Source organism: Rhinoraja longicauda, chromosome 1 (genome assembly GCF_053455715.1).
Source record: "Rhinoraja longicauda isolate Sanriku21f chromosome 1, sRhiLon1.1, whole genome shotgun sequence".
Classification (NCBI taxonomy): Eukaryota; Metazoa; Chordata; class Chondrichthyes; order Rajiformes; family Arhynchobatidae; genus Rhinoraja; species Rhinoraja longicauda.
The window spans coordinates 14,613,731-14,639,794 of NC_135953.1; the positions used below are offsets into that span (position 1 = coordinate 14,613,731).

The window sequence follows — 26,064 nt, forward strand, 5'->3', positions numbered from 1 at the left end:
CTCGCATGCTTTTGCCAGCACAACAATCCATGCCTGTAACAGCTCCTTTGCCTGTTCCATCTTCGCCTCCATATTCATCGCCTGTTCCACAGTTTGCAGGGACGTTGATTCAGGCTCCCTCGCCTGTGGAATCACCTACTCTCTCCCCAGATAAGAGGAATGGAGATGGTCTCTATCGTACACGTGTTGGTCGTGTTTGCAGACCGGTTGTGAAGTATCCGGACTATGTTTAACTTTCCTCCAGTGTGTCACCGATTGTTATACATGACGTGCTCAGTTTATGTGTCTGTATCGCTGTTGATTCTTTAAGAGGGGGGATGTAGATTAGTGTAATGGTGTCACTCATGTTATGTGTCATGCTTTTGTAGTTACACCCCTTTAGCTTTTGAGTGACTGCTGCTTGGGTGATTCGGGTCAGTGTAAGTGCAACGTGCAGGCATGAGGTCATGCTTGCTATGTAGTTAATAAAGTCTTTGGTTTATTATCTAGGTGTACGGCTTCTGTTATTATACAGCCAACACAACAGGCAGGAACGGGGTACTGATTGAGAATGATCAGCCATTATCACATTGAATGGTGGTGCTGGCTCGAAGGGCCGAATGGCCTCCTCCTGCACCTATTGTCTATTGTCTATTTACGGTCAGTTTCATCCCAGCTGTTATCAGGCAACTGAACCATCCTATCACCAACTGGAGAGCTGTCCTGACCTACCATCTAGCTCATTGGAGACCCTCGGACTATCTTTAATCGAACGTTACCGGACTTTATCTAGCTCTGAACGTTAATCTATACACTGTGGTGGCTCAATTGTAATCATATACAGTATTTCCACTGACTGGATAGCCCGCAACAAAAAGCTTTTTACTGTACCTCAGTACAGGTGACAATAAACTAAACACATGACAATAAAGCACCATTGAACCATATTGAATGAGTTAATTATTTTCTCCTGCTCCCATACTGATCATCCACACCTCCAGCCACCAGTAGAATAACCCAATGTGAACGAAATATGACATGATAATATGATGATATGTCCACATCCCAGCTTCATTGTGTGGGAAGGAACTGCAGATGCTGGGTGACACAAAAAAGCTGGAGTAACTCGACGGGTCAGACGGCATCTCTCGAGAAAAGGAATAGGTGACGTTTCGGGTCGAGACCCTTCTTCAAGCTGAGAATCGGGGGAAATGGAAACAAGAGTACCGAAGGTGCATCACACAAATGAATGAGATATGCAAAAAGCAACGATGATCAAAAAAAGGTGGAGCCCCCAATGGTCCATTGTTGGCTGTGAAGGGTACGTGATAACGAGTGATAGAGACAGTGAAACTCAACAGGACGACAGTGAAATTAGAACGACGACTAAGGTGGGGGAGGGACGGAGAGGAGATGCCAGGGTTACTTGTACAAACAAAAAGGAGGACCCGGAGATGGGGGGACCGCAGTGAGGGGGAAGGACAAAGGAGGACCCGGAGATGGGGGGACCGCAGTGAGGGGGGAGAACAAAGGAGGACTCGGAGATGGGGGGACCGCAATGAGGGGGGAGAACACAGGAGGACCCAGTTTGGGGGAACCGCAGTGAGGGGCAAAGATACTAGAGGAACAAGATAGACCACTCGACCCTAAAAAACGTAGTACGTCTTGGCGCTATTTTAGTAGGCAGAAACATTTGAAAAGAAAAATAACAAAAATCTGTGAATTGGTAGATGAGATATATTCTGCATTTTAATGGTATCTTCACACATACTGTTCCCCCAAAACACTGATTACACTGCGAGAGGCATAGCGAACGGTGGGTTTTGCCTACTAAAATGGCTTCGTTGCGTACTACACTTCAGTATACGCGATTTCAACGGAGTGGTCCATCTTGTTTCTCTTGTATCTTTGGTGAGGGGGGGAAGGACAAAGGAGGACCCAGTGTGGGGGAACTGCCGAGAACGGAGGGGGACCACAAATAGAATATGTTTAAAATTATTTGTGTAAAATTGAATACTTTTGTAACTTTATCGGCGCCCTTTATGTGGTGACTCTTTGTATACCTTGGGTATGCAAAACAAAGAGTATCACTGTGACCTGACAATAGTACCATTCATTCATTCATTCATTCATTCATTCATTCATTCATTCATTCCTTCATTCCTTCATCATTCCTTCATTCATTCATTCATCATTCATTTTTTCTTCATTCACTCATTCATTCATTCTTCATTCTTCATTCTTCATTATTCATTCATTCATTCATTCATTCATTCATTCATTCATTCCTTCATTCATTCATCATTCCTTCATTCATTCATTCATCATTCCTTCATTCATTCATTATTTCTTCATTCACTCATTCATTCATTCTTCATTCATTCATTATTTCTTCATTCATTCATTCATTCATTCATTCATTCATTCATCATTCCTTCATTCATTCATTATTTCTTCATTCACTCATTCATTCATTCACTCTTCATTCATTCATCATTCCTTCATTCATTCATTATTTCTTCATTCATTCATTCATTCATTCGTTGAGGGTGAAGGGTTCCTCCACCAGAACTCCAGCACAGAACGGGGCAGCTGGCACAGTGTAGGAAACCGAAGATGGACACAAAACGCTGGAGTAACTCAGCGGGTCAGGCAGTGTCTCTGGGGCAAAGGAATAGGTGACGTTGCAGGTCGAAACGGTCCGAAGAAGGGTTTTGACCCGAAAAGTCACCTCTTCCCCTTGTCATTGAAAGTAGGCATGCAGGTGCAGCAGGCAGTGAAAAAAGCGAATGGTATGTTAGCATTCATAGCGAGGGGATTTGAGTATACGAGCAGGGAGGTTCTGCTGCAGTTGTACAGGGCATTGGTGAGACCACACCTGGAGTATTGCGTACAGTTTTGGTCTCCTAATCTCAGGAAAGACAGTCTTGCCATAGAGGGAGTACAGAGAAGGTTCACCAGATTGATTCCTGGGATGGCAGGACTTTCATATGAAGAAAGACTGGATAGACTCGGCTTGTACTCGCTGGAATTTAGAAGATTGAGGGGGGATCTTATAGAAACTTACAAAATTCTTAAGGGGTTGGACAGGCTAGATGCAGGAAGATTGTTCCCGATGTTGGGGAAGTCCAGAACAAGGGGTCACAGTTTAAGGATAAGGGGGAAGTCTTTTAGGACCGAGATGAGAAAGTTTTTTTTCACACAGAGTGGTGAATCTGTGGAATTCTCTGCCACAGAAGGTAGTTGAGGCCAGTTCATTGGCTATATTTAAGAGGGAGTTAGATGTGACCCTTGTGGCTAAAGGGATCAGGGGGTATGGAGAGAAGGCAGGTACAGGATACTGAGTTGGATGATCAGCCATGATCATATTGAATGGCGGTGCAGGCTTGAAGGGCCGAATGGCCTACTCCTGCACCTATTTTCTATGTTTCCTATTTCCCTCCAGAGATGCTGCTGAAACTGTGCTGTACAAGGGGCCAGTGCAAGGACCCCGAGGGATGGCTCGCAGACGGGGGTTGGTGGAGAGCGCCGAGCGGAGAGGGCCTACCTGTGAACTTCCGCAGCAGCTCGGTGCACGTCTGCGCCACGGTCTCGTCGTCGTAGCGCTCCATGATGATGGCCTCCTCCCCGCAGATCCAGCCGCTCAGCACGTGGCCGTAGCGCTCGGCCGGGTAGAGCACGTCGAAGCCGCAGATCTTCTTGTACCACAGGTCATGCGGGTAGGCCGGGCTCTCGCTCTCCGCGTCGTCCTCCCACACGAAGCGGATGCTGTTGCACTCGGGGCTCCAGAAGGGCTCCTCGAACTCCAGGAAGATCTTGTCCGTGGTGCTGATCCCCAGCATGCGGATGGCCGAGACCTTCTCCTCCGGGAGGTGGGGGTGGAATATGGTCTCGTGGTACTTCTTCAGCACGCCCAGCGACATGGTGACGATCACGTGGTCGGCCGGGATGAACTCGCAGTCCTCGCACTCCACCCGCACCCGGTAGCCCATCTCCTCCTCCTCCTCCTCCTCCTGCTGCCGCTCCACGTTGTGGTCGGCGAAGGTCTGCTGGATGTAGTGGATCTCCTGGCAGAACGAGCGGTTCCAGTGGATGCTCTTCACCGCCTTGTTCAGCTGGATGACCGACTTGGGGATGTCCCGTGCCAGGATCTCCACAATGTTGATGAAGCCGCTCGGGATGACATGGTGAGCCCCGGGGATCTCCGTCCACTCGCCAAACTCACTGAGGGACACCTCGTCCATGCTGTGGCAACTGCTCTCACAGCTTTCAACCTGGGGGCCAGAGCCGGAAACAATTAACGCGATCGGGAATTAACCGTTAACCTTCCCCCTCTGTAATTAACGTGGGATTTGCCACGTGCACAGTGATGAAGGGTTTCGACGGAGCAGGAAGGCAGCACGATGGTGCAGCGGTAGAGTTGCTGCCTTACAGCACCAGAGACATAGACATAGAAAATAGGTGCAGGAGTAGGCCATTCGGCCCTTCGAGCCTGCACCGCCATTCAATATGATCATGGCTGATCATCCAACTTAGTATCCCGTACCTGCCTTCTCTCCATACCCCCTGATCCCTTTAGCCAAAAGGGCCACATCTAACTCCCTCTTAAATATAGCCAATGAACTGGCCTCAACTACCTTCTGTGGCAGAGAATTCCACAGACTCACCACTCTCTGTGGATCCCGGGATCATAGTTTAGTTTAGTGATGCAGTGCAAAAAAAGGCCCCTGGGCCCACCGGCTACGCAACGACCAGCGACCCCCGCACATTGACACTACCCTACACCCACTGGGGACAACTTTACATTTTATACAATTATACCAAGCCAATTGGACCAAGTCTTTGGAGTGTGGGAGGAAACCGAAGATCTCGGACAAAACCCACGCACGTGACGGGGAGAACGTACAAACCCGTAGTCAGGATTTCTGGCGCTGTAAGGCAGTAGCTCTACTGCTACGCCACCGTGCCGCCCGTTAACCTGCCGCCTGATCGATCCTGACTACCGGTGCTGTCCTTACGGAGTTTTTACGTTCTCCCCCAGACCGCCTGGGTTTTCTCTGGGAGCTCCGCTTTCTCCCACACTCCAAAGACATAAAGGTTTGTGGGTGAGACTCGACCGGCCAGACCGACGTCGGGCAGAGCCATAGTGGTGGGTGACTCCATTTTGTCCGAGGTGCGGACAGGAGATTCTGTGGTGGCAGGCGAGACTCGAGGATGGTCTGTTGCCTCCCTGGTGCCAGGGTTCAAGGTGTCTCGGACCAACTTCAGAACATCCTCGAGAGGGAAGGTGAGCAGCCGGAGGTATTGTGCATGTGGGCACAAACGACTTCGGGAAGAAGATGAAGGAGGTTCTGCAACGCGAGTTTAGAGAGTTCAGGAAGAAGACTGAAAAGCAGGACTTCTAGGATGGCCTACTCCTGAACCTATTGTCTATTGTTAATTTGCTTTGATTAAAATTGTAAATTGTCCCTAGTGTGTAGAGCAAGTATACTGGGATTACTGGTCGGCGCAGACTCGATGGGCTGAAGGGCTACATCTCTGTTGAGAATGATCAGCCATGATCACATTGAATGGTGGTGCTGGCTCAAAGGGCCAAATGGCCTATTCCTGCACCGATTGTCTATTGTCTATTGTTTATTATGACGTACAGGTTTGTAGGTTATTTGGCTTGGGTTTGTATGCTTGGTATGATGTTGGAGCCGTTTTTAAAATAGTTTTCACATCTTCCACTCATGTGGATCCTGTGGAGCTTCTATGTTTAGCATTGACATCATTCAGGGAAAAGTCAATATTTTTTTTTTTACAGCTATCTCTCAAAGTGCAGCCAAAGTAATTTTGTACTGCACGGAATCGGGCACTTTCGGCCCACCGGGTCCTCGCCCACCAGCGATCCTATACCCACTAGGGACCATTTTTTTACATTTAACAAGCCAATTAACCTACATACCTGGACATCTTTGGAGAGTGGGAGGAAACCGAAGGTCTCGGAGAAAACCCAGGCAGGTCACGGGGAGAACGTACAAACTCCATAAAGACAGCACCCGTAGTCGGGATTGAACCCGGGTCTCCGGCGCTGCATTCGCTGTAAGGCAGCAACTCTACCGCTGCGCCACCATTCAATACGATGACGGTTGATCTGATAGCAACTACCCATTCCTAAGGAGTGTGGTGCCAATTGACAGAACGATTGTCATTTGGGCAGTCATTAGGGAATAGCCAGGGGCAGTCCTTCAGCCATGGCTATCCCCTGGCAGCAGGCTTGGCTCGCCTGTCACGGAATCGCTAAACCCGCCCGGAGAGGGTGGTTGCCGAGCCCCGCCCCTGCTGGCCTCCGAGGACCAGAGAGCCGGAGAGGAGGTGGAGTGAGTCAGCAACGGCGGACGAAAGAACAAAGGGCTGGGAAGAGGAACGGAGGTCGTGCCTTCCGCGCCCTCAAGGTCAGCCGCGCGCGGGAGGGAGGGAGACGTCCCCGGGGCACAAAGGCTGAACGGTGACTGAGGAACGAGGCTCGCTGTGTCGAGGTGACATCTGCCTCGGGCCTTTATGGACAGGTGAAGCTTGGACTTTGAAAATGGCGCCAAAACATGGCCACTTAATGAGCTATTTCTATACACTTTGTATTCAATCTGGGATTGTGCAGTAATAATTTAGTGGAACTGTAATCCAAAAAAGGAATTTCACCGTACGTCGGTACATGTGATGATAAAGAACCATGGAACCATTCTCACATACCCCTGGTAACATTTCACCCATTTCCCTGCTGATAAAGGATAGCAACTGCATCGCTAGGGAGAGTCATAGAGTCACAAAGCATGGAAACGGGCCTTTCAGCCCAATTCATCACTGCCCATAAATTTATACGTGATAGGAGCAGGATTAGGCCATTCGGCCCATCAAGTCTACTCCACCATTCATTCATGGCTGATCTATCTTTCCTTCCTAACCCCATTCTCCTGCCTTCTCCCCATAACCTCTGTCACCCGTACTAATCAAGAATCTTTCAATCTCTGCCTTAAAAATATTAATTGATTTGGCATCCGTAGCCTTCCGTGACAATGAGTTCCACAGATTCACCATCCTCTGAATAACAAAATTCCCCTACATCTCCTTCCTAAAGGTACGGCCTTTTATTCTGAGGCTATGGCCTCTGGTTCTGGACTCTCCCAATAGTGAAACATCCTCTCCACATCCACTCTATCCACGTTGACCAAGATGCCCATCCAAGCAAGTCCCACTTGCCCTCCGGGAGAGCAGGGAAGTGAGTTAATGTGTCCGTCCTCCTGATGTGGGAAGACACGATGAGCCAGATGGTGCCCTTTCCCAAGTATGATAATGGGTCAATGGTGCTTTTATTGTCACATGTACGATGTGCAAACGCACAGTGAAATTATTTCCTTACAAACAGTCCAGTAGAGTATCGCCATACCTAAATGTGAAAACTCACACCTCCAGATTCATGGGCAGTTTCTTCTCAGTTGTTATCAGGCAACTGAACCAAACCTATCAACAACTAGAGAGCAATCCTGAGCAATAATCTACCTCATTGGTGACCCTCGACTACCTTTGATATGACTTTACTGGCTTTATTGTGCACTGACATGGATAGAAAATTGGTTGACAGACAGAAAGCAAAGAGTGGGGATAAATGGGTCCCTTTCGGAATGGCAGGCAGTGACCAGTGGGGTACCGCAAGGTTCGGTGCTGGGACCCCAGCTATTTACGATATACATTAATGACTTAGACGAAGGGATTAAAAGTACCATTAGCAAATTTGCAGATGATACTAAGTTGGGGGGTAGTGTGAATTGTGAGGAAGATGCAATAAGGCTGCAGGGTGACTTGGACAGGTTGTGTGAGTGGGCGGATACATGGCAGATGCAGTTTAATGTAGATAAGTGTGAGGTTATTCACTTTGGAAGTAAGAATAGAAAGGCAGATTATTATCTGAATGGTGTCAAGTTAGGAGGAGGGGGAGTTCAACGAGATCTGGGTGTCCTAGTGCATCAGTCAATGAAAGGAAGCATGCAGGTACAGCAGGCAGTGAAGAAAGCCAATGGAATGTTGGCCTTCGTAACAAGAGGAGTTGAGTATAGGAGTAAAGAGGTCCTTCTACAGTTGTACCGGGCCCTGGTGAGACCGCACCTGGAGTACTGTGTGCAGTTTTGGTCTCCAAATTTGAGGAAGGATATTCTTGCTATGGAGGGCGTGCAGCGTAGGTTCACTAGGTTAATTCCCGGAATGGCGGGACTGTCGTATGTTGAAAGGCTGGAGCGATTGGGCTTGTATACACTGGAATTTAGAAGGATGAGGGGGGATCTTATTGAAACATATAAGATAATTAGGGGATTGGACACATTAGAGGCAGATAACATGTTCCCAATGTTGGGGGAGTCCAGAACAAGGGGCCACAGTTTAAGAATAAGGGGTAGGCCATTTAGAACCGAGATGAGGAAGAACTTTTTCAGTCAGAGGGTGGTGAAGGTGTGGAATTCTCTGCCTCAGAAGGCAGTGGAGGCCAGTTCGTTGGATGCTTTCAAGAGAGAGCTGGAAAGAGCTCTTAAGGATAGCGGAGTGAGGGGGTATGGGGAGAAGGCAGGAACGCGGTACTGATTGAGAGTGATCAGCCATGATCGCATTGAATGGCGGTGCTGGCTCGAAGGGCTGAATGGCCTACTCCTGCACCTATTGTCTATTGTCTAAATGTTATTCCCTTATCATGCATCTGTACACTGCAGATGGCTTAATTGTCATCATGTATTGTCCTTCCGCTGACTAGTTAGCAAGCCACAAAAGCTTTTCACTGTACCTCGGTACATGTGACAATAAACTAAACTGAACCTAAGCACATCCCCGATTAGCAAAGTGTACAGAAATAATCAACTGTTCCCGCGTGCAAGATGCGCCATCTTTTGGCGCCATTTTCAGAGTCCAGGCCTTGCTCTAGGTGTTATGAGTGAAGCCCGTTTCAGGCGAGCCCCAGGCTGCTGTGGGGTCTCCAGTCGTCGCCTTCACCTTGGACGCGCGGGTCGACCTGCAAACCGATGTCCCTCTCCCCGCCCGCCCACCTTGGTTCCCCCGGGAGCACCTCCCACAGCCGACCTGTTTTCTGCTTCAAGCTAAGTCGTACCTTCAAGAACTGCTGGAGTATCGCCAGCTTCAACTTCTTGCTGATGCCCGGCTCCTCGCGGTTCGCCTTGAGGCGCTTACGCACCACATTTCTTGTGAAAACGCCAACGCTGTTTTGGCTTTCTGCACCAACGGGTCTTCCCCGCTGGAAGAACTCCTGTGTCAGGTTATAGACCTGTCAAAGGAAGTTGGGAAAGTTAGTGGGCGGCACGGTGGCGCAGCGGTAGAGCCTCTGTGTAACAGAAGGTGGCGCTCAACCCAGGCGACTGTTTGCGTGCTAGCCCCAGAAGCAGATCTATAATCACATATTACAATCACTCCACACTTTTAAATCTCTACTCCTACAGCAACATTGCTTGGGCAGCTTATAGCCCAGTGGTATGAATATTGATTTCACTAACTTCAGGTAGCCCCAGCATTCCCTCTCTCTCTCTCTCTATCCCTCCCTCACCCAAGTCACACTGGCTTCTCATTTTCACCCAACAAACAATGGCCTGTTTCCTTTATCATCGTTACTTCTTTGCATATCTTTCATTTATTGTTCATCTCGCTACATAATTATCTACATCTCTCGTTTCCCTTATCCCTAACCAGTCTGAAGGGTCTCGACCCGAAACGTCACCCATTCCTTCTCTCCAGAGATACTTCCTGTCCCGCCGAGTTACTCCAACTTTTTGTGTCTATCTTTCTTACTTTAACTAAGACTCCCTTATCATATATCTGTACACTGTGAATGGCTCAATTGTAAATCCCGTATTGCCTTTCCGCTGACTGGATAGCACGCAACAAAAGCTTTTCACTGTACCTCGGTACACATGACAATAAACTCAACTAAACTAAACTCACAGTGCCAGAGACCCGGGTTCTCCCTGTGGTCGTGTAGGTTTTCTCCGGGTGCTCCGGTTTCCACTCACACTCCAAAGACACACAGGTATGTAGGTTAATTAGCTTCAGCAAAATTATTCATTGTCCCTAGTGTGTAGAATAGCGTTAGCGTACGGGGTGATCGCTAGTTTAGGGGCCACAGTTTAAGAATAAGGGGTAGGCCATTTAGAACTGAGATGAGGAAAAACTTTTTCAGTCAGAGAGTTGTGAATCTGTGGAATTCTCTGCCTCAGGAGGCAGTGGAGGCCAATTCTCTGAATGCATTCAAGAGAGAGCTAGATAGAGGTCTTAAGGATAGCGGAGTCAGGGGGTATGGGGAGAAGGCAAGAACGGGGTACTGATTGAGAATGATCAGCCATGATCACATTGAATGGCGGTGCTGGCTCGAAGGGCCGAATGGCCTCCTCCTGCAGCTATTGTCTAGTCGGCTCAGACTCGAGGGCCAAAGGGCCTGTTTTCGTGCTGTATCTCCAAAAGAAATAATGAGATCTGACCACAACCCACAACCTCACTGATGACTTGGTGGACCTTAAACTCATTAGTTAACAGATATGTTTAGCACACAGCCAAGCTTTAATTACCTTTGATTTAGCTCGCCAGGATATTTCAGCCAGCATTAAAGAGCCCATAAGACAATAGACAATAGGTGCAGGAGTAGGCCATTCGGCCCTTCAAGCCAGCACCGCCATTCACCGTGATCATGGCTGATCATGCACAATCAGTACCCTGTTCCTGCCTTCACCCTATATCCCCTGACTCCGCTATCATTAAGAGCTCTTGGCCTCCATTGCCTTCTGAGGCAGAGAATTCCACAGCTTCACAACTCTCTGAGTGAAAGACCATAAAACAGGCACAGATTTAGGCCATTTGGCCCATCGTTCATTCACTCACAGCTGATCTATTTTTCCCTCTCAGCCCCATTCTCCGTTAAGACACGAGACAGGTGTCGGCTACAGTGGTGTTAGTCTGGAGACATGTAGAGGCCAGGGTGGGGAGAGGGAGGCACAGGAAAGAGAAAAGGAGTAGGGGGACTACCAGTTAAAGTGGAGAGTTCAGTGTTCATACCGTTGGGTTGTCAGCTACCCAAGTGGAACATGTGTTTCTGTTCCTCCAGTTTGCGTACTGTCCTCTATCTGGCAATGGAGGAGGCCCAGGGCAGAAAGGTCAGTGTGGGAATGGGAAAGGTAGTAAAAATGGTCAACAACCGGGAAAAAGATCACAAAGAGTGTTCTCAGACCCCCAGCCTCACATTCCAGCCCTCATTTTCTCTCTAGCTGTAACTCTAGCTTCACATATTTATTTTTATCTTCGCACTACCTATTGTGCCTGTCTCTGGCTTGATGTTCTTATCAATAGTATGACTCGGCTGGATGACACTCATAGAGTCATAGAGTGATGCAGCGTGAAAACACGTCCTTCGGCCCAACTGGCCCACACCGGCCAACGTGGCCGAGCTACACTTGTCCCACTTGCCTGCGCTTGGTCCATATCCCTCCAAACTTGTCCCTGTGCGTAACTGTTTCTTAAACAGTTGGGATAGTCCCAGCCTCAACTACCTCCTCTGGCAGCTTGTTCCGTACGATCACCACCCTTTGTGTGAAAAAGCTATCCCTCAGATTCATATTAAATCTTCTCCCCTTCATCTTGAACCTCAAAACAAAGCTTTTCACTGTATCTCAGTAGATAAGAATAAAGCAAAACCAAGCCAAAAACTGTCTCGATGACCTTGCAAAAAAAAAAAAATCATAGAACAGTACAGCACAGGAACAGGCCCTTTGGCTCACAATGTCCGTGCTACAATGATGTCAGGGTGAACGAACCTCTTCGGCCTGCACAGGATCCACATCCCTCCAGTCCCTGCATACCCAGGTGCCCATCTAAAAGCCTCTTAAACACCACGATCATATCTGCCTTCATCATCATCCCTGCAGCACATTCCCGGCACCCACCACCCCGAAAACGTGTCTGGCACATTTCCTTAGAGTTTTGGGGCTCTTCCCTTAAAGCTGTGCTCTCTGGCATAAACGAGGCAGGGAGCCTCCCAGCAGATTTCAATGTTCAATTTGAAAAGCTGCATTTTTAGTTTTTTTTCTGACGAGATAGTTGAGGAACGGGCTTTTTGGGGATATTTCTTTATACAGTATGGTGGTTCTCAAACACAACATTACAATGGGCAGTGCCTCAGCTGCCTTTGACGGGTCCTTCAAATGGGAAAGGGGGAACATTAGCGCTGTGCACTGCACCAGATTGCGGGGACGTGGTCTCACCTCGTTGTATACATCGCTGAATTCTTCAATGACATCCTTTGGTATTCTCTGGCCACTGCTGGTGTAGTAGTGGGCCACCCCATTCTTGGAGTAGAGGCTGATGCGGCCAGTGCTGCGTTCTCCATCTGCAGTTTCTTCAAGGAGACCGTGCTCTTCTGCTAGCTGATAAACCGGGTTCCCATCAGCACCGTGGATCCAAGTGGCCCCAAGATCAAAGGTGGCGCAGCCTGAAACCGCAATGTTTCACGTTCGTCAATTACAGCCTCCCCCCCCCCCCCCCCCTCCCTCCCGATATTTCGGGGCGGCACTGCGGCGGAGTTGCAGCTTCACTCCGCCAGAAACCCAGCTTCGATCCCGGCTACGGGCGCTGCCCGTACGGAGTTTGTACGTTCTCCCCGAGAACCCTGCGTGGGTTTTCTCCGTGTTTTCCGGTTTCCTCCCACACTCCAAAGGCGCACAGGTTTATCGGTTATGAAGAAAGACTGGATAGACTCGGCTTGTACTCGCTGGAATTTAAAAGATTGAGGGGGGATCTTATAGAAACTTACAAAATTCTTAAGGGGTTTGGACAGGCTAGATGCAGGAAGATTGTTCCCGATGTTGGGGAAGTCCAGAACAAGGGGTCACAGTTTAAGGATAAGGGGGAAGTCTTTTAGGACCGAGATGAGAAAGGTTTTTTTCACGCAGAGTGGTGAATCTGTGGAATTCTCTGCCACAGAAGGTAGTTGAGGCCAGTTCATTGGCTATATTTAAGAGGGAGTTAGATGTGGCCCTTGTGGCTAAAGGGATCAGGGGGTATGGAGAGAAGGCAGGTACGGGATACTAAGTTGGATGATCAGCCATGATCATATTGAATGGCGGTGCAGGCTCGAAGGGCCGAATGGCCTACTCCAGCACCTATTTTCTATGTTTCTATGTTAATTCGGCTTTGATTTAAAAATTGTAAATTGTCCCTAGTGTGCAGGTTAATAATGTTGGTGTGCGGGGATCGCTGGTCGGTGCGGACTCGGTGGGCCGGAGGGCCTCTCTCCTCACTTTATCTCTAAAATAAGCTAAACAAAACTAAATATGGGAGCTGTCAGTTAAAACAGCGGTGCATCAGAACAACTCCTGGCAAAGGGTGGCAAATCTCAGCGATCATCCATCCCATTAGCATGTGGAAGGCAGATCACTGGAATTACAGTAAATCCTCGGTTTTATAATGGATTTTGTTTTTTGTGGACGGACCTGTCAAAGTCAAACCCAGCTTTCCCTGCCTCCCTGGCGACTTTTGGGCTCTGGCTCCCGATGCCACCCTGCCACAGTTCAAGAATAAGGGGTAGGCCATTTAGAACGGAGATGAGGAAAAACTTTTTCAGTCAGAGAGTTGTGAATCTGTGGAATTCTCTGCCTCAGAAGGCAGTGGAGGCCAATTCTCTGAATACATTCAAGAGAGAGCTAGATAGAGCTCTTAAGGATAGCGGAGTCAGGGGGTATGAGGAGAGGGCAGGAAGGGGGTACTGATTGAGAATGATCAGCCATGATCACATTGAATGGCGGTGCTGGCTCAAAGGGCCAAATGGCCTCCTCCTGCACCTATTGTCTATTGTCTATTGTCTAAGATGCACCAATGAGCCCTCTTCACCCACCGCACAGTCCGGCTGACGCGGCTTGGGGTGCCCCTGGGAACAACGCCTTCTTTAGTCAGAGGGTGGTGAATCTGGGGAACTCATTGCCACGGAGAGCCGTGGAGGCCAAGTCAGTGGATATTTTTACGGCAGAGTTCGACAAGTTCTTGATTCGAACGGGTATCAAATGTTATGGGGAGAAGGCAGGAAAATGGGATTAGGTGGCAGAGATCAGCCACGATTGAATGGCGGAGCAGACTCGATGGGCCGAATGGCCTAATTCTACTTGGAGACAGGGTGCACTGGGTCACCATCGGGCTCCCTCCCCTCCCACCTGCTTCTTTCTGTAGACCGCGTTTTGTCCAGTCCCCACTCGCCAGCCATTGCCTCCTCCTTCTCCGGTTGCTCTGTCCACTCGGCCTCTCCCCCCACCACTACCATCCCCTCCTCCATCTCCCTGGAATCGCTGATTTACGCCACCTTGGAGGAAGCTGCGGGGGGCGGGGGGGGGGGAGGGGGCCCATGGTGATGGAGCATGTCCTTTTGGCGGTGGCGGCCAGAAGAAATCGCTGTCCCCAGGGCCTACAACGTGAGCCACACCAACAGACCGTGTGGAGAGTAGAGACAAAGGGCTTGCTGGTGCACACCAGTAGTTTAACTTGGTATCATGTTCAGCATCAAACAGCACGGGCTGAAGGGCCAGATAAAAACTGTTTTATGATACATGAAGGCTATGGGCAACTGATACAGATGGTGGAATATACTTTAGTTTAGAGATACAGCGGTTTGGCCGACAGAGTCAATGCCGACCACCTGTTGATGCTAGTTCAATATTTGCCCTGTTTCTCATCCACTCCTTGCACATTACCGGATGTTTTACCGAGGGCATTTAACCTACAAATTAGGATGCAGTTAAGATGTGTGAGGAAACCTGAAGAAAACCCACGCAGTCACGGGGAGAACGTGCAAACGGTAAGCAGACAGTGCCCGAGGTCAGGATTGAACGTGGGTCTCGGGCACTGAGAGTTATGCCACGGTGTAGCCTGGGGTAGATCAGCCGTGGTTATTTTAATGGAGGAGCAGACTTGGCTACTCCTGCTCCTGTTTTCTTGTGCTCTGACAGCGACACTTTGGGTAGGAAAATAATTGCAGATGCTGGTTCAAATTATCATCATTTGAACAGCACCTCATATTTCGCTTGGGCAGCTTACACCCCAGCGGTATGAACATTGATTTCTTTAACTTTAGATAGCTCCTCTGTCCCTCTCTTTCCCCTCCCTCTTCCCAGTTCTCCCACTGTCTTCCTGTCTCCAACTATATCCTTTCTTTGTCCCGCCCCCCTCCCCTGACATCAGTCTGAAGAAGGGTCTCGACCCGCAACGTCATCCATTCCTTCTCTCCTGCTGCCTGATTTGTACCAGCATCTGCAGTTATTTTCCTACACAAACCAACCTCTCTTCCACTGACTCCATCTACACGTCACGCTGCCTCGGCAAGGCTACCAGCATAATCAAGGACGAATTGCACCCTGGCCACTCCCTCTTCTCCCCTCTCCCATCAGGCAAAATGGACAGAAGTGTGAAAAGACCTCCAGATTCAAGTTTGTTTCTTCACAACTGTTATCAGGCAACTGAATCATCCTACCAACAACCAGAGAGCTGTCCTGAGCTACGATCTACCTGGGACCATCTTTGATCAGACTTTACTGGACTCTAAGTTGCACTAAACATTATTCGCATTATTCCCTTTATCGTGTTTCTACGGATGGTTCGATTGTAATCACGTATTGTCTTTCCACTGACTGGTTAGCACACAAAAATGCTTTTCACTGTACCTCGGTACACGTTTGACAATAAACTAACTGAACTAATTTGAAAATGACATGACTCAGAAAAGCGTGCTATTATTGTCTCATACAAACTTCTGAGAACTCTGTCAAATTACAGCTTGGGGAACATATTTCACACATGCATCATCCTGTGATGTAACTCCTTGTAGGGTTCAAAGAAAAATGCACTTACTACAATCCTTACAAAATGGACATTTGGAGAAACAATCCCGTAGAGTCATTGCAATTGTAATGTTGTGAGTTTGTGAGTTTGAAGACCGCGTTTGAGTATTGCGAGCAGTTTTGGGCCCCATATCTGAGGAAGGATGTGCCGACGTTTCGAGAGAGTCCAGAGGAGGTTTACGAGAATGATCCCGGGATGAGTTGGTTAACATATGGTGAGCGTTTGACTCCACTGGGCTGAAGCTTAGAAGGATGAGGGGGATCTCGAACTTACCAAATAGCGAAAAGTCCAGATAGAGTGGATGTAGAGAGGATGTTTCCACTAGTGGGAGAGTCTAGAACCAGAGGCCGTAACCTCAGAATAAAAGGACGTGCCTTTAGGAAGGAGATGAGGAGGAATTTCTTTAGTTAGAGGGTGGTGAATCTGTGGGATTCAATGCCACAGATGGCTGTGGAGGCCTTCAATGGATATTTTTAAGGTGGAGATTGAAAGGTTCTTGATTAGTAAGGGTGTCAAGGGTAATGGGGAGATGGCAGGAGAATTGGGTTGATAGGGGAAGATATAGCAGACATGACTGAATGGCAGGGTAGACTTGATGGACCAAACGGCCTAATTTAGTTTAGTTTAGAGATATGGAGCGGAAAAAGGCCCTTCGTCTCACTGAGTCTGTGCCAACCAGCGATCCACACACACTAAAACTATCCTACACACAAGGACAATTTATATTTTTATCAATGCCAATTAGCCTATAAACCTGTGCGTCTTTGGAATGTGGGAGGAAACCGGAGCAGCCGCAGAAAAAGCACGCAGGTTATGGGGAGAACGTACAAACCCCACACAGGATTTCATTGTTCTATCTGGGACATATGACAATAAAACACTCTTGACCCTTGACTCTTGATAGCATGCATGGTCAGGATCAAACCCGGGTCTCTGATGCTGTACGGCGCGACTCTAGCACTGCGCCACCATGCCACCCTCTGCTCCTACAACATATGAACTTATCAGCTTATGAATAGACAATAGGTGCAGGAGTAGGCCATTCGGCCCTTTGTGCCAGCACCGCCATTCAATGTGATCATGGCTGATCATTCTCAATCAGTACCCCGTTCCTGCCTTCTCCCCTGACTCCGCTATCCTTAAGAGCTCTATCTAGCTCTCTCTTGAATGCATTCAGAGAATTGACCTCCACTGCCTTCTGAGGCAGAGAATTCCACAGATTCACAACTCTCTGACTGAAAAAGTTTTTCCTTATCTCCGTTCTAAATGGCCTACCCCTTATTCTTAAACTGTGGCCCCTTGTTCTGGACTCCCCCAACATTGGGAACATTTTTCCTGCCTCTAACGTGTCCAATCCCTTAATAATCTTATATGTTTCAATAAGATCCCCTCTCATCCTTCTAAATTCCAGTGTATACAATCCTAGTCGCTCCAGTCTTTCAACATATGACAGTCCCGCCATTCCGGGAATTAACCTAGTAAACATACGCTGCACGCCCTCAATAGCAAGAGACAGGATCAGTATGTCCACCCCATAGACTTGCTCAACCTGAATCTCAATCACCTCATCCAGGGCAGCACCTCCAGGAAATGCAGAGGGAGTGCCGCCCTTTCCTGGGTCCATGGTCCCTTAGTTTGCTCTCTCAGCTACATCCTAAAGAATGGATGGCACTGTTTTAAAAAGAACAGGAGAGTCCTTCTCGGTGTCCCGACCAACACAACCAAAGGACCAGATTGTGCAGAACAGTTACCTCACAGTATGATGCATGCGAGAGATTGTCTGCTCATTATCTTAATGGTTTTAGGGAGCTTGCAGTACAAATATGGACTAATGTACTTCTGGCATTTATTACTGTCTACACATTGCAAAGGTATGTCATTGGCTTCCGAAGTCACGACAAAAATCTAACAATAAAATCTAACAGTAAGCAAGGACTTTATTCCTTGGAATTCTCTGCCACAGAAGGTAGTTGAGGCCAGTTCATTGGCTATATTTAAGAGGGAGTTAGATGTGGCCCTTTTTGCTAAAGGGATCAGGGGGTATGGAGAGAAAGCAGGTATCTCGAAACAAAACCAAATCTTGGTTTTAGGCCACACTAAGAGTAATGCGTCTACTTCTGCTTCCTACACTACTGGAAGGATGTGGTAACATTAAAAAAAGTGCAGAATCAATTTACCAGAACAATGCCTAGAAAGGAAGGATTTTCTTATGAGGAAAGATTAGATAGGCTGGGTTATTTTCACAGGTACATAGGAGGCTGTCGGGTGACCTTATAAGACTTTGAGGGTCATCGACAGAATAGATAAGAGACCTTTCCCAGGTGCAGGAAATATGTTCCCGATGTTGGGGGAGTCCAGAACCAGGGGTCACAGTTTCAGAATAAGGGGTAGGCCATTTAGGACTGAGATGAGGAAAAACTTTTTCAGCCAGGGCGTTGGGAATCTGTGGAATTCGCTGCCACAGAAGACAGTGGAGGCCAATTCACTGGATGTTTTCAAGAGAGAGTTGGAATTAGCTCTTAGGGCTAACGGAATCAAGGGATATGGGGAGAAAGCAGGAATGGGGTACTGATTTTGGATGATCACCCATGATCATATTGAATGGCGGTGCTGGCTTGAAGGGCCGAATGGCCTACTCCTGCACCTATTTTCTATGTTTCTTTGTGTCCCAGGACAGGGGAGTCTAGGACGAGAAGGCAGAGGTTTAAGGTGAGTGGGGAGGAATTTAATGCAGATAGTCACAGAGTCATACAGCACGGAAACAGGCCTTTCAGCCCAAGCCCTCTATCCTGACCAGGATTCCCTCCCTAATCTAGAACCATTTTGCCCACGTTTGTCCCACATTTCTCTGAGCCTTTCCTTTCAATAGACAATAGACAATAGGTGCAGGAGGAGGCCATTCGGCCCTTCGAGCCAGCACCGCCATTCAATGTGATCATGGCTGATCATTCTCAATCAGTACCCCGTTCCTACCTTCTCCCCATACCCCCTGACTCCGCTATCCTTAAGAGCTCTATCCTGCTCTCTCTTGAATGCATTCAGAGAATTGGCCTCCACTGCCTTCTGAGGCAGAGAATTCCACAGATTCACAACTCTCTGACTGAAAAAGTTTTTCCTCATCTCAGTTCTAATGACTGAAAAAGTTTTTCCTCATCTCAGTTCTAGGTAACTGTCCACATGTCTTTTAAAAGATGTTATTGGACCTGCTTCAACTACTTCCTCTGGCAACTTGTTCCATATACCCACCCACCTCGTGCGCAAAAAAAGTTGTCCCTCGGGTACTTATCATATTTCCTCCCCTCTCACCTTAAATCTATGTCCTGAAGTACTTGATTCCCCTTCAAGAGATCTATACACTGTGGACACCTTGACTGCATTCATGTTTTTTTTGGCTGGACAACACACAAATAAAAGCTTTTCACTGTACCTTGGCACAGGACAATAATAAACAAAATTAAAAGGAGGAATCTGGCTATGTGGAATGAGCCATCAGCAGAGGTGGAAGAGACAAATATAATTAGAGCATTGAAAAGGCATTTGGAAAGGCACTTGGATAGGAAAGCAATAGCTAGATGTGGGCCAAAAATGTCCAAGTTTAATATAGTTAGGCATCCTAGTCAGTAAGGATGAGTAACGGGCCTGTCCGTGTTATGCGATTTTTAAGGCGACTGCCGGCGACTGTCAAAGTCGTAGCAGATCGCCAAAATTTTCTTTTACCCTATGACAATGACCACGACAATGCCGAGTCAGGTCGATACAAGTTACTTTTTTTGTGAAACTAGCACCTGGCTAAGAGATTACACCGTCTTCGGAAACATCGCGAAATTCCCACGCTTACCTGACCGTCAAACTGCCGCCTCCAATCTACCTGTCAAATGTCCTGACGGTAAATAAATTGGTTAAACAAAACTACCTTCTGGTATCTTCAAATGCCTTTTCTTAATTTAATATTACGTGCTTCTAAATCCATCTGCGACAACCTAGCAAACCTGCAATAAGCTACGATACCTGGCGACAAGCCAGCTGTCGCCGAGAAATTTCGACCTGGAATTTTTTTCCGCGACGCGCCGAGATCCGCTACGATTCATTGAAGACTCCTCGCGATCATGCCCGCGACACCCCGGCGAATGTTCGGTGACAGCCTAGTCACCGGCAGTCGCCTTAAAATCGCCTAAGTGGGACAGGCCCTTTAGGCCAAAGGGCCCGTTTCTATACCGTACAACTCCATGATTCTTTGAGATATTCCTCGTTAGCCAATGACACTCTCAAAAGTCTGAAGAAGGGTCTCGACCCAAAGCGTCACCTATTCCTGTTCTCCAGAAATGCTGCTGAGTCACTCTAGCTTTTTTCTGTCTATCTTCTGTGACACTCTCAAAAGCTTGGATTAGTTTAGTGTAGTTTTGAGATACAGCGCGGGAACAAGCCCTTCGGTCCACCGAGTCCACGCCGACCAGCGATCACCCCACACACTAGCACTACCCTACACACTAGGGACTATTTACAATTTTTACCGAAGCCAGACCTGTACGTCTTTGGAGTGTGGGAGGAAACCGGAGCACCTGGGGAAAACCCACGCGGACACGGGGAGAACGTATAAACACTATACAGACAGCACCCATAGTCAGGATCGAACCTGGGTCTCTGGTGCTGCAAGGCAGCAACTCTACCGCTGCGCCACCGTGCCGCCCCAGATTAGCTATTTAAGATGTGTGGAGGGTGTGAGAGACAAACAGAGGGGAAGAACCGTGTCCGGTTACAGACTCGTTGAATTGGAACACCTCCAAAAGCAGAGGGCAGGATGAAATATAACAGGACATTAAAGGGATGGAACTATTCAATTATTCATATCAGAGAGCATATCATGACCTAATTCAATATAACATTTTTCCTCTATCTACCCTGTCCAATCCCTTAAGAATTTTATATGTTTCTGTAAGATCCACTCCCATCCTTCTAAATTCCAGTAAATATAAGCCCAGTCGATCCATTCTTTCATCATATGTCAGTCCCGCCATCCTGGGAATTAACCTGGTGAACCTACGCTGCACTCCCTCAATAGCAAGAATGTCCTTCCTCACGTGTGCATTGCTCACCGCCTGTTCATTTAAGTGGGCAGATGTGTCCAATACCCGGAAATGACACCAGGTGATTCAGCATGTTCATCCCATATGAGGGGGGGGGGGCGGGGGAGGGAGGGGGCTGCTGCCATGTGCAACGGCAGGCAGTAGATAGGACTGTTCGGTACTCGATAACTTTGTCAGCGCCAGATACATGGCGACACTTGTGCACACTGGCACAGCGGTAGAGCTGTTGCCTTACAGCGCCAGAGGCCGGGGTTCGATCCTGACTCTGGGTCCTGTTTGTACGGAGTTTGTACGTTCTCCCCGTGAACTACAGTGGGTTTTCTCCGGGTGCTCCGGTTTCCTCCCACACTCCTAAAACATACCAAATTGGCTTTGGTAAAAAATACCAATTGTAAGATTATCCCTAGTGTGTGCAGGATAGTGTTAGTGTGCGGGGATCGCTGTTCGGCGCGGACCTGGTGGGCCGAAGTGCCTGTTTTCTGTGCTGTGTCTTTAAACTAAACTACACTGCTGCCGAGGCTGGTTGGAAAACAAAGCATTTCACTGCACCTAGGTATTCCAGGTACATGCTTAATTTAATGTAGTTAAGTTTATTGTCACGTGTACCGAAGCTTTGTCGTGTGCTAACCAGCCGGTGGAAAGACAATACATGATCAGTCTGAAGAAGGGTCTCGACCCGAAACGTCACCCAGTCCTTCTCTCCCGAGATGCTGCCTGACCTGCTGAGTTACTCAAGCATTTGTGAATAACATGATTACGTTCGAGCCATTGACAGAGTGAATTCACAGGTGACAATAATCAATCATGCATTCATTTATTCATTCCTACACAGTGACATTCTTGCATTGCAGAGAGGAAGAAGGCTTACCGAGTTTAATGCTTTGGACTCTGCCCCCAATTCGCTCGGATGCCTCTAGGACAGTGACGTCTGTGAAACCACTGGCTAGGAGGAGTCTTGCCGCAGAGAGGCCAGCGAGTCCAGCACCGATGACTACTATACGAGGTTGTCGCTTTCTCCGTGAGCCACGACAGAGAGGATCATCTGCACTGTCTGAAGATATTTCACAACTTTGCATACCGCCCAAGCTCTTCGTCTAAGAAAACTGAGGAGAAGAACGACACAGAGGTCACGATTCATCACATGAAAATAAGAATAAGAAACGGGAGAAGGAGTGAGTGATTGGTTAAGTTTAGGTTAATTCTTGTGATGAGGCACAGCTTTTGCTTTGCATGCTGTCCAATCCAATCAGGGCAGCACGGTGGCACAGCGGTAGATTTGCTGCCTGACAGCGCCAGAGACCATTCTCTGCCTCAGGAGGCCAATTCTCTGAATGCATTCAAGAGAGAGCTGGATAGAGCTCTTAAGGATAGCGGAGTCAGGGGGTATGGGGAGAAGGCAGGAACGGGGTACTGATTGAGAATGATCAGCCATGATCACATTGAATGGTGGTGCTGGCTCGAAGGGCCGAATAGCCTACTCCTGCACCTATTGTCTATTGTCTATAGACCAGGGTTCGATCCTGACTACAGATGCTGCCTGTACGGAGTGCGTACGGCCTCTCTGTGATCAGCGTGGGTTTTCGCCGGGTGCTCCGGTTTCCTCCCACATTCCAAAGAAGCACAGGTTTGTACGTTAATTGGCTTTGCAAAAATTGTGAATTGGCTCTAATGTGCAGGATAGTGCTAGTGTATGTTTTGATCGTTGGTCCATGAGGACTCGGTGGACTGAAAGGCCTGTTTCTGCGCTGTATCTCTGAAGTCTAAAAAGTCTAAATCTGAAATACTGCACATAAATACAATCAAGCCAAACTCAGGTTGGTAAAGCAAAGAGGAAGATACAGAGTGCAGAATATAGTTTTAGGATGATTATTGTCGCGTGTAACCAAGATACAGTGAAAAGCTCCGGTTTACGTACTATCCAAACATATCAGATATACCATACATAAATACAATCAGGTCAAACTCAGGTACGGTAGATAGAACAGAGTGGAACACACAGAGTGTAGAATATAGCTCGCTGCATCATAGCACATCAGTTCCACAGACAGAAGAAATTCCCAGAGGAAACCCACGCAGTCACCAGGAGAACATGCAAACTGCACACAGGCAGTACCAGAGGGTCAGGAACAAACCAGGGCCTTCGGCACTGTGAGGCAGCGGCTCACTTGCCCCTTTTCAATTGTAACCTGCCTGTGATTATGGAACACGAGCTGGGTCAAAGGGGCGTCATTTCAAATTTCACAGAGATAAAATCACAAAATTAACAATGAGTTTAGCAATAGATTTGGAAGGACTTGGGAAGCACCAAAGATACTAGAGGAGCAAGATAGACCACTCGACCCTAAAAACCGTAGTATGTCACGGCGCCATTTTAGTAAGCAGAAACTTGCAGAAACATTTTAAAAGAAAAATAACAAAAATCTGTGTGTGAATTGATAGATGAGTTATATTCTGCATTTTAATGGTACTGTTCCCCCAAAACACTGATTACACCGCGAGAGGCAGAGCGAACGGTGTGTTTTGCCTACTAAAATGGCTCCTTTGCGTACTACACTTCAGTACAGGCGGTTTCAATGGAGTGACCCATCTTGTTCCTCTAATATCTTTGAGAAGCACCATTGTAGCGGCACAGTGGTGCAGCTGGAAGAACGGCTGCCTCACAACACCAGAGGCCCTGGTTTGATCCTGGCCTCTGGTGCTGTCTGTGTGGAGTTTGCATGTTCTCCTTGGGACTTTGTGGGTTTCCTCTGGGTGCTCTGCTTTCCTCCCGCATCCCAAGGACGTGCAGGTTTATAGGCTCTTTGGAGTGTGGGAGGAAACCGAGAATCTCGGAGAAACCCCATGTGGTCACGGGGAGAACGTACAAACTCCGTACAGACGGCACCCGTAGTCAGGATCGAATCTGGGTCTCTGACTCTGTAAGGCAGCAGCTCTACCACTGTGCCACCATGCCATCTGTGCTGAACATAATGTAAAGATAAACTAATCTCACCCATCTGCAAATGATCCACTACGAGAGCAATACATTTATACGTATTCAGACAGAAAAATAGTCCTCGTGTACCAACTCCTGGAAGAGTTGCCACACCCATCACTTAAATTCACAGTGCTACTCTTTAGCATATGAGATCATAAGATCAGAAGTGATAGGAGCAGGATTGGGCCATTTGGCCCATCAAGCCTACTCTGCCATTCAATCATGACTGATCTATCTCTCCCTCCTGACCCCATTCTCCTGCCTTCTCCCCATAACCCCTGACACCTGTACTAATCAAGAATCTTTCTATCTCTACTCTGAATATATCCACTGACCTGACTCCACGGCGTTCTGTGTCAAACAATTCCACAGATTCCATAGAAACTGATGAGCAATAACTTTTCATCATCATCAGCATCATACTTAATTTATTAGCCAAGCATGTAAAAACTTGCAAGGAATTTGATTTGCCATACAGTCATGCCAAAAAAGCAACAAGACACACAACTACATAAAAATTAACATAAACATCCACCACAGCGCACTGAGATAGAAGGCAATAACGTGTTATTTTCTTCCCTCCTTTTCTCCCGCAGTCGGGGCAGTCGATCCATCCACAGTCGGGGCGATTGAAGCTCCCGTGACCAGTGATTGAAGCTCCCGCCTCGGGGCGATCGAACCTCCCGCGATCGGGGTGATCGAAGCTCCCGCATCGGGGCGATCGAAACTCCTGCGGTCAGAGCTCCCGAAGTCGATCCCTAACCAAGAGACCGCCAGCTCCACGATGTTAAGTCCGCAGTGCGGACAGAGATACGATAGGGAAAAGTCGCATCTCCGTCGAGCGAAGCTTCCCCCACCCCCCACATAATACTAAACTAAAGATACACTAAAACATACATTTAACAACGGACGGCTGAACACAACAAAAGAGAAGGGCGAGACAGACTGTTAGCGAGGCAAACAATTTTCACAAGTTTAACAAAATGTAATCCAAGTGCAAGATGTTACACTTTGTTATTAGTTTAATTTAATGTCAAGTGTACCGAAGTACAGTCAAAAGAATTTGTTGCGTGCTAACCAGTCAGCAGAAAGACAATACATGATTACAATCGACCCATTTACTGTGTATAGATACATAAGGGAATAACGTTTAGTGTAAGGTAAAGCCTTACGGTAAAGTCCGCTCAAGGATATTCCGAGGGTCACCAATGAAATAGATAGTAGTTCAGCACTGCTCTCTGGTTGTGGTGGGATGATTCAGTTGCCTGATAACAGCTGGGAAGAAACTGTACCTGAATCAGGAGGTGTGCGTTTTCACACTTCTATATCTTTTGCCCGATGGGAGAGGGAAGCAGAGGGAGTGGCCAGGGTGCGATCCCACCTGGTCCAGCTCGAAGGGCCGAATGGCCTCCTCCTGCACCTGTTGTCTATTGTCTATGGTGCCGTGACCCGGAGCCTTGTGTCAATTCTACAGCCGCCAGTCACTGCTACGTCGCTGAGACCCGCTCGCGTCCTGAAACGCAACCTACCTATGTCTCGTTAAACGCACGCAGCATCTGCAGCCTGAAATGCTGGGATTGCATTCTGAGATCTAAACATCTCAAAGCAATTGCCTGAAAATTCTTCGGCGCCGAGGAGAAGGGTTCAAGTCGGGCGGGCGGAGAGGAATGTCATGTCGGGTGGATCTGATCCGTCTCATGCACAGGAAGGAACTGCAGACGCTGGTTTACGGCCGCAGATAGACACAAAATGCTGGAGTAACTCAGCGGGTCAGGCAGCATCTCTGGAGAGAAGTGTCTGAAGAAGGGTCTCGACCCGAAACGTCACCCATTCCTTCTCTCCAGGGATGCTGCCTGACCCGCTGAGTTACTCCAGCATTTTGGAGGTCAAGTCAATTGATATTTTTTTAAGGTGGAGATTAATAGGTTCTTGGTCAGTCAAGAGTTTCAAGGGTTATGGGGAGAAGGCAGGAACGGGAACTCTCAGTCAGAGAGTTGTGAATCTGTGGAATTCTCTGCCTCAGTAGACAGTGGAGGGCAATTCTCTGAATGCATTCAAGAGAGCTGGATAGAGCTCTTAATGATAGCGGAGTCAGGGGGTATGGGGAGAAGGCAGGAACGGGGTACT

General features: G+C 48.0%; 1 protein-coding gene across 2 annotated transcripts in view; it reads right to left on the minus strand.

Moving 5' to 3' along the window:
• Nucleotides 1-26,064, minus strand: part of smox (spermine oxidase) — a 49,543-nt gene that overhangs the window by 19,932 nt on the left and 3,547 nt on the right. The window contains exons 1-5 of one of the 2 annotated variants that reach the window (XM_078408095.1): nt 25,110-25,417; nt 21,829-22,063; nt 12,258-12,484; nt 9,107-9,280; nt 3,527-4,253 (exon numbers count right to left, since the gene is read on the minus strand). In XM_078408095.1, coding sequence (XP_078264221.1) covers nt 3,527-4,253; nt 9,107-9,280; nt 12,258-12,484; nt 21,829-22,036 — 1,336 coding nt within the window. In that variant the 5' untranslated portion in view covers nt 22,037-22,063; nt 25,110-25,417. Of the gene's footprint in view, nt 1-3,526; nt 4,254-9,106; nt 9,281-12,257; nt 12,485-21,828; nt 22,064-25,109; nt 25,418-26,064 lie in introns of those variants that run through there. The other variant, XM_078408035.1, reaches the window with a different exon arrangement.